Source organism: Delphinus delphis, chromosome 2 (assembly GCF_949987515.2).
Source record: "Delphinus delphis chromosome 2, mDelDel1.2, whole genome shotgun sequence".
NCBI lineage: Eukaryota > Metazoa > Chordata > Mammalia > Artiodactyla > Delphinidae > Delphinus > Delphinus delphis.
Window position 1 is genome coordinate 88328095 of NC_082684.1, and position 8898 is coordinate 88336992.

Consider the following 8898-nt stretch of genomic DNA (forward strand, 5'->3'; position numbering starts at 1 on the left):
TTGCTTCTCTGCTCTGCTCTCTGCCTCTCCCCCACCACTCCTCCCCAGCTCCGCAGATCCTCAGCCTCCCCGGCTTCATTCTCACCCTCCTCTCTGGGTCCTCTGAGGCCAGCTGTGCAGGTGGCCACTCAGGCCAGACCAGCACCAGATGTGAGCATCTGGACTGGAATTCACCCTCTTGCTATGCAGGTGGGGCTCCTCTCATTTGCATAGCAACCTCCGCCTCTCATTTGCATGACCTTATCCCTCTGGGACCTGGCTGCAAAGCCCCGACATGGCTCGGCACGCTGCCCAGGCTGCTATAAAAAGGATTTCAGGTCTTGTGCGACTTCCAAACGCAGAGTGAACACGCAGAGCTGGCCCTCCCACCTACCTAACTCCGTCCCGGCCAACCCAGAGCGTCTGAGGGCAGCTAGCTTCTGCGCTTCCTTAGGGGCAAGCCGAGGCGCTCAGACTTGACTTGTCTATTGAGTCCAGTCCTCGCACGCAGGGAACGGGGTAAAGGGAAGTGGGATCCGGGCTCGGACGCCAGTGACCGCTCTCCCCGTTGGAACAGACCCAGCTCGGCCGGGTTGCAGCATGACTCTGTGGAACGGTGTGCTGCCCTTCTACCCTCAGCCCCGGCATGCCGCCGGCATCAGCGTCCCGCTACTCATTGTCATTCTGGTGTTCTTGGCCTTGGCTGCCAGCTTCCTACTCATCTTACCCGGGATTCGTGGCCACTCGGTAAGGGGGTACTAGAAGTTTAGGTCTGGGGGTGGAGGGCGTCAAAGATAGCATGTCTCTGGAGGATAGGACAGTTAAGACGGCGGCAAGATCTTCCATGCACTGAAGCACTGAACCAGACAGGTGGAGCATAGGCAGAAGTCTGGCCCAGCAAGCACCCCTTCCCAAGGTTAGGGAGAGGTCCCATACAAGACATCCGGAGGCTGACCCCAGCTGGAACATTCAGGAGGCTGCTGCAGAGAGTGGGTGCCCAGTCCAGTAATCCTGGGGCCAATTCTAGTCTTCACATGCTGCAGGGGTCTCCTGCCTCTCCTCAGGCTGCACCTCCACTCCCATCCCACTCCCATCCCGACCTCAGGTGATGACCTTCTGGCCAAGAGGACAGAAACCAGCAACTCATACTGCTGTGTTTCACCTGTGCACTGGGTTGAGTCATGTGTGTGGGACAGAGATATCTCCACAGAAATTTCTTCGAAGTTGTAGCAGACTGGGCACTTTTTCTTAGATTCCCTCCTCTCCCAGAGCCTAAGTTGTCTGTTTTTCAAGTCTAGGAGGACCTAGCCTCCCTGAGTCTTGTGTTTGTTTTCTGGGAAACTGGCACACCTAGTAATATCTGAGAGGTTGTGTTCGCACCTCCTCTACTTGGTGACCAGACCTTGAGGCCTCCCTCTCCTGAGGGAGGTGACCGCTGCCTGCCTAGCACTTCTGGACTCACTGAGCCTCATCATGGCAGTGACCCAAGCAGGAGGTGGGACCAGGGCTGAAGAGGAAAGGGGATGAAGGTGGTGGGAGAGCAGCAGATAGAGACAGCCCAGTTGCAGGGTGGACTGGAAAATGGGGCTGGGAGGCAGAATCATGCAGCCAGAAAACATTAGAAAATGCCAGTGGCTCAGAGGGACTTGCATGACTTGCCTTCAGCCTTTAAAGGTCAGGAATGTAACTGGGAAAAGTGGGCAAGAGAGGGAAGTTGCAGAAGCACTAAAGGCCCGGGTGGCATGGGGTCAATGGAGAGCTTGGGGACTCTGGTTGGGCAGTACCCAGGCCTGACCCGGTTCCTGTTCCTGCAGCGCTGGTTCTGGTTGGTGAGAGTTCTCCTCAGCCTGTTCATAGGAGCAGAAATTGTGGGTGAGTGTGTGATGCAGCGGAGGGGGAGAGGACCTGGGGTGAGGAAGGAGGTGGCCTGAGGGCACCTGGGAAAATGGAGAACTGGGGATGGGTTCCCGCTCCCTCTTCCCATTCTCTTTCTAGTGGGCTCCTTCTAGTGCCCACTCTTCCACCCTTACCGTGTATATCCCTTTGGACTCCTAGACCCCCCCATCTCTGTGCAGTGTCCCAACTCCCATCACCACCCGCCCAATCCCGTCTCCCCAATCTTCTCCCTAACCTTTCCCCTCCCCCACGGTTTGCCTCTCCCCACAGCGGTACGCTTCAGCACAGAATGGTCAGTGGGCAGAGTTAGCACCAATACATCCTACAAGGCCTTCAGTGCGGCACGCGTCCGAGCCCACGTCGGTCTGCAGGTGGGCCTGGCGGGCGTTAATGTTACACTCACAGGTGAGGAGCTGCGGCGAAGTGAACTCCTGAGGTTGACAGACACCATGGTTGGGGGTGTGTGGCAGGCAGGGGCAGCTGGAGGACCTGTGAGGACAGCTCCCACAAGCTCATATAGAATAGCTTTTGGTTCTCATTGATTTGTGTTTTCCCCAACCGCTGCCAAACCTATTTCTCTCAAGATTCTCACTCTCCTATCCGAATCCGCTTAGTTGCCCGGTCCTCGCTGTACGCAGCCGGGTGACGACGCCGCCCTCCGCAGGGAACCCAGTGCAGCAGTTGAACGAGACCATCGACTACAACGAGCAGTTCATTTGGCGGATCGGCGAAAACTATGCTGGGGCATACACGGAGGCATTGCAGAAGGGGCTGCCGGATCCAGTTCTCTATCTGGCGGAGAAGTTCACTCCGAGCAGCCCCTGCGGGGTTTACCGCCAATACCGCTTGGCGGGACACTACGCCTCGGCCACGCTGTGGTGAGCGCGGAAAGAAGACACTTTGCGTACTTGCGCGCGCGCGTGCGTGTGCGTGGCGGGGGTCGGGGTGGGGGCATGTGAGCCGGAGGATGTGAGCTACAGTTACAGACCGACGCGCTTGGGGTGAGAGTTGCCGCCTCGCGAGCAGATGGTCACGAGGTCCGTACAGACCGTGGGAATCCGAAGAGACGCAGCAATGGCTGGGCGCCGGCTACTCCCCTCCAGTGTTTCCCTGCGCCTCCGTCATCCCAGCCCCGGGCTTTTGTTCTGGGGCCGGGAGGTAGGGGAGGCGAGCCCGTGGGAACCCGAGCGGGCTGGGGGAATCCGGCTCACAGCTCCACTGGTCCCCTCCCCGCAGGGTGGCGTTCTGCTTCTGGCTCCTCTCCAACGTGCTGCTCTCCATGCCGGCCCCGCACTACGGAGGCCTGGCTCTCCTGATCACCGGCGCCTTCGTACTCTTCTCCGTCTTCGCCTTCGCCTCCATCTCCAGCGTGTCTCTCTGCCAGCTCCGCCTTGGCTCCTCCGAGCTCACCACTCACTACGGTGCCGCCTTTTGGATCACACTGGCCACGGGTGAGGACCGAGGGAACCGGCCCCCGGGTGTCTGGGGGCAGAGACGAGATTTATCCCAGCGTGCGCTTTCCGGTTTGCATAATGAGTTCACATATATTATCTAATTTGCCCCTCTCAGTAGTTCGTAGAGGCAGGCACTGTTGTGCCTATTTTACAGAGGAGGGGAAGGGAGTTCGGAAGGGTTCGGTATCTTGCCCCAGTGGCGTGCGAACCCGTGTATCATGTATGCCATATTAGAGGTCTTTCCGTGGTGCGTGTGTCTGGGGAAGAAACGCAAATACCTCCAATAGATGGAGTCGGGCGGCCGGGTTCTGGAGCCCTGACCGCCCTCTTTACCCGCGACTGCGCTAACACAGGCATCCTGTGCCTCCTCCTCGGAGTTGCGGTGCTGAGTCTCCACTACGCTCGGACCAGCGCTCTTCGCACCTTCTTGGATGGAAGCGTCAAGGGCCTCGAAAGTCAGGCGAAAGGGAGCTCTTCTCTCATCCTCAACAACCCACTGCATAAGCAGTTCTGGGGCTCAGACTTAACCATCAGTACTAACCTGTGAAAGGGACTCAACCTCGGACTCCTACTCTGCCTTGGTCCCCCGCAGGCCGGGGAGCAGTGCCCACCGGGCCTGGGGAGCTCCGGGAGGGCACTGCGCTGGGGGCGCGGGGGGAAAGCGCCAGTGGCCTCAGATGTGCCGCCTGCACCCGGGAAAGAGTCTCCCAGCGTGAGCTGTAAATAAACTTTCTTCTTTTTTTTTTAAACTTTCTCCCATTATTTTCCATGGCTTTTCAAGGCTTTTCGGGATACGAGCTCTGGGGAGACTTCCCTGGGTTGGAGGCAGCCTAGTGCACTCTTTCTCTGCTTTGCCACAGACACCGGATTCTCTGTGTCTGAAGAATGCAGAGTAACCCGGGAAAGGGTCTGGGAGAGGGTGCCCTCTAGTGAGCCCAGAGAAGAACAATCAGAGCCTGCATCTTCCTGAGCTACCCCAAGTGGATGGTAGCAGTGACCAGGCAGGTCATTCCCCCACACCTCCACCCCCGCTGGCCCTGTGGGATCCCCCTCCGCTGGCCCAGCTGAGGGGGGCTAAGAAGAAATGGCATTTTGGAATTTATTCACTAGCTTCACTTTATTCATTAAAGGGGTGGTGTCTGAGGGCCGAGGTAAATGTCAGCAAGGCATAAAGCTGTAAACCCCGGGATTTTTTGTTTGTTTGTTTTAGGTCCTTGGCAAGTCCTACAGTCTTATTTGGCAGATTTGAGAACTGAAGCTCAGAGAGAATGGGGCACAATCGGTTAATATTAGATCTAGAACAAGAAGTTTGGTCTCTCCTCCCTCGCAGTACATTCATTGCACCAAGAGATCACACAAGCTGGGGAAGTGAAGGGAGAACAAAAGGGAGCCAGGAAAAAGGAAAACAAGAGATGCAGAGGGATGAGAGGGAACATGGGAGAATCGCACTGTAAGCCCCCCGTACACGTTTGTCATCATGTGGGTGGAGCTGGGTTTCAGTAAATGGCACCTCGAAGAGGCAAAGCCCCAAGGGAGGGCAGGGTAGCTGGGCAGAAGGAGGGGCAGCCCCTGCTTGGTCTCATCACGCATGGCAGCAGGGTTTATGGCAGCCCCAACATCTGCCTTAGGGCTTTTTGTTTTGTTTCATGTTTTATCATCAATAGGTAGAGCCTCTTTTCCTACTCCACCTACACATTGGGGCTGGGAACCTGATACAACCCATCCTGCAGGCAGTTCTGGTGGTGTTTTGGAGGGGGGGTTCCAGTGAAGTCTGGAGCCAGATTGGAAGTCCGGGTGGCCACCAGGGAGATGAACTTTCCAGGGCAAGTCAGACTCCTCACAGGGCACCTCAGAGGAAGCCTCTGACAGAGGAATGTCCTGGGGCTCGAGACTCTCAGCTGTGGACCTGTAGCGAGGGCTCAGGAGTCCCCCTTCCTCAGGATCCCACTCCAGGACAGGGTCCTCTCCCACAGTGGCTGAAGAAAGCCTGCAGCCTGTGGGCTACCACCATGGCCAGGCCCAGCAGCACACAGAGCAGGCCTGGGGATGAGGCAACAAGTATCCCGCCTTAGTGATAGTAACACCTTCCCAAGGACATCTGCTAAGAGCATTAGAACCCCTCTTAAGGGAAGCCTATATCGTCCCTGCTTCAGGGCAACTTAGGCTCCGAGAAGTGACTGGCATAGGGTCATATGGCTGGTGTGGCTCTGTTGCTCTGAGTTTTTGGACTCTAAACCCAGTGCTCCTTCAATTACATCCCAGGAGAGAGAGAGAGAGAGAACTCTGAAAACAGAGAAACCCTGGGGGGAGGGCAGGACACAGTGGGACAGGAGAGGACAATAAAACTGCAGGGCAATTTAAGGCTATGTGAAATAGGCACAGAGAAGTGTTCTAGGAATGGGGGACACAGAGAAGAGTGTTTGGGGGAAGGGGGGACATGAGATCGTAAGATCTGGGGAAGAGCTGGGTGAACAGAGAGTTAAGGGATGAGGGACATGACAGAGACAGAGATAAGACACAGGGGAGTAGGGACATATGAGGAGGGAGGGGCTGTGGGTCTGAGAAGGGGAAACCCAGCGATGAGGGATCTAAGACGGAGGGGGCTCTAAAGAGGGGAAAGGTCCCCAGAAGTGCCTCTCGGTCCCTGGAGGCAGACGCTCAACCCCACGGACCTGATGGGCCCCAGCCCTGAGTCCTCCCATCCCTGCCTTCAGGATTGGGCCTCACCTGTGGTCAATGTGATCCAGTAGGCAGGCCCACGGTGAGTGTGCAGTGTGGCAGTGCCCAAGCGTAGGGGACAGGGCAGGGTGAGTGACATGGCCGTGGAGAAGAAGAGCAGTCCCAACAGCTGGAAGACACCCGTGGCCAGCAGCACGTGGCCACCGTAGACCAGCACAGGCATGGACAGCATCACATCCGCCAGCAGCCAGCAGAGGAATGCCACCCTGGAGAGCCAGGGGAAGGCTGGCCCAGGCACCTCTACGTTGTTTGGGGTGAACTTCTACCTGGAGGGGCCCAGGTGGAGGACACCCAAAGAGGTGAGGTAGGGATTCCTGCCTGTGGGCTTCCCAACCAAGCACCGTGGTGACTGGTGCCAGACTGTCCCACTAGGGGTCTCCACATGAGTGGGGGAGAGATGGGTAGGAACCCCACTCCTGGGTCTAGGCCAGCAGGGCCTCCGTCCCACCCTCACCACAGTGTGGCCGGGGTGTAGTGTCCCGCCAGGCGGTACTGGCCATGCAGGCCACACGGGCTGTGTGGGGTGAACTTCTCGGCCAGGTAGAGCACGGGGTCTGGCAGCCCCTTCTCCAGTGCCTTGGCATACTCCTCGGCGTAGTTCTCCCCCAGGCGCCAGGTGGACTCCTTGTTGTAATAGCCGGTCTCCGTTCAGCTGCTGCATTGGGGTCCCTGGGGAATGGAGCAGCTGTGCCCAGCAGGGACCCGAGGGCCAGAGTGGGTATTTACCTGGGCAGAGGCTTATCACACTGGAAGAGGACCAGGCTCTGGTCTCAAGTGAGAGAAGGCAGCTTCTGAGGCCTGAGAACTTCCCTTCCTACCTCCCCCGGCCCGGATCCTAGAGCTCTTTAGACCACACCCAACATAGATCCCAAAGCCGCAGAGCAGAGGCTTTCCCTTCCTCCCAGGCAAGAGCCCCCCCTCACCTGTGAGCGTGATGTTGACTCCTCCCAGCCCAACCTGCAGCAGCCCAACAGCGGTGCTGATGCATTCCGAACTGAAGGCCTTGTATGATGTGTTGGTGCTGACCTGGCCCACAGACCACTCAGAACTGAAATTCATGGCTGGGGTTGGGGAGTTTGATGTTCAGGAACTCAGGGAGGTCTGGGCATTGCTGGGTTAGTCAGAGGGAGAGCTGCAAGGGGACCATGTCAGTTTTGCTCATAGTTGTGTATCCATTAACCCGCCTAGGACCTGGCTCATGGTAAGTTTGCCAACAATAGGTATGGGATGAATAAATGAATAAATGGGTCAGAATCTAATATCTCCCCTGGTCATAATCCTCTTCCCCCTGTCCTCCCTTCCTGCCCCCATATAGGGAGAACTACTCAAGCAGCTGGGGCAGGAAACATTAACATAATAAACCATGCTGGGCAAACACAGAGAGCTTCAACATAGAGACTTTCTGTGTTTCCTATCGCCTAATCCCCAAAGCAAAGCAAGCAGCCCTCCACCGTTCTCTCCCTCCTGCCTCCGCAGACCCTGTCCCCAAAGGCATTCATTTTGACCTGCTTTCCTCTGAATAAATATGTTAGGAAGGTTGGAGCGATGCATCCAGGAGGCTTGCACCTGTCAGGGCAAAGGTAGATGTGAGGGGATAAGGCCAGGGTGAGGGAGGCGTGCGGCCAGGGAGGTCTAGAAGCCCACCCTGAAGCAGAGCCTCTGTGAGGGAGCCAGGATAGAAGAGATGGGATGCAGGCAGCTGCCCAAGTCAGCTACACTCCACACTCACCCAGGATCACAGCTCCAATGAATAAGCTGGTCACTACTCGCAGGATCCGGAACAGCCTCTGCGTCACAGGGTGGGCGGGTTTAGGATGGAGCACCCTCCTTCCAAATCCACCCTGTCTCTTTCCAGACTCGGGAAGGGTGTTCTAGAACTGAGGTCCCTTGGTCACCAGAGATCAAAGTGCCTGGCCCATAATAGATACTCAGTAATTATCTGTTGAATCAATGAGTAGGGAGCTCTCTGCTGGGAGGGTGGGTGACGCTTTCTCGGGACTAGAATCTCTTTCCTGAATCTGATTGTAATCAGAAAGTCTGGCCCCCTCACCTCGAGGCCGAGGTCTCTCTGGGGCTGGGGTCTCCAGGGCTGGTTTTGTTTCTCACCATCTTGCCCCGAATGCCTGGCAGGATGATGATGAAGGTGACCAGTGCAGTCATAAAGATGGTGATGATGATGGCTAAGGTGGTGACCATTGGGAAGTTCGGCGTGGGGCCAGCGTAGAAGGGGAATGTGTGTCCCAAAGCAGCCATTCTGGTGGGGTTGTTCAGGGGAGGCGGATGCTCTACAACAACAGGTGTTTACTGAGTGCCCTCTATGTGCCACACACTGTTCTTGGGGCCAGAGATCCAGTAGAGAATAAACCACACCCTTCTTCTCTGGTGCTCACCAGACGCCACTGTTACTGCCGTTTCCGCTACCCCTCAGCCATCCATCTCCACGTGTTTTTAGCTGTGAGAGAATAAGGACCTTGGCAATCAGTCTCTGTCACTCCATGCTCCCTTGCTAACCCCCAGGTCCCCTAAACCAGTGCCACCACTACCCTCCAGGCTTCTCTGCTTCCTCTGGGACTGTCTTAAGAAATGTAATTCTCTTTTATCTCCCTCAGGCCTCCAGCACAAGCAGACGGATCACAGAACATAGAAAGAGCTATATTTTCTGTCAAGAGAAGGCATAAGGCTGAAAGATGGTACAGATACAAAAAGGTTGGCTTTCCTCCTCACTCCCCAAAGAACAAAGGCAAGATAGCTCTGCTAAGTATATAATCCAACTACATCATCAGAGGGCTGATTCCCAGACCTGGCACTGCCCAGGCTGGTCTGACAAGCT

At 56.4% G+C, this 8898-nt stretch overlaps 2 protein-coding genes across 2 annotated transcripts; one reads left to right on the forward strand and one right to left on the reverse strand.

Moving 5' to 3' along the window:
• The first annotated feature begins 485 nt into the window (after nucleotides 1–485).
• Nucleotides 486–4031, forward strand: LOC132419682 (dual oxidase maturation factor 2-like). Its single transcript, XM_060003577.1, has 6 exons — nucleotides 486–726; nucleotides 1794–1851; nucleotides 2146–2280; nucleotides 2540–2753; nucleotides 3112–3326; nucleotides 3683–4031. The coding sequence occupies exons 1-6, from the start codon at nucleotides 580–582 to the stop codon at nucleotides 3874–3876; spliced, it is 963 nt and encodes a 320-aa protein (XP_059859560.1). The 5' UTR covers nucleotides 486–579; the 3' UTR covers nucleotides 3877–4031.
• A 649-nt stretch (nucleotides 4032–4680) lies between these two features.
• Nucleotides 4681–8321, reverse strand: LOC132418495 (dual oxidase maturation factor 1-like). Its single transcript, XM_069540347.1, is given in 9 exon segments — nucleotides 4681–4689; nucleotides 5145–5304; nucleotides 5306–5369; nucleotides 6057–6274; nucleotides 6523–6713; nucleotides 6715–6737; nucleotides 6992–7129; nucleotides 7798–7855; nucleotides 8175–8321. Coding segments are annotated over 9 exon segments (1008 nt in total).
• Nucleotides 8322–8898: the final 577 nt, after the last annotated feature.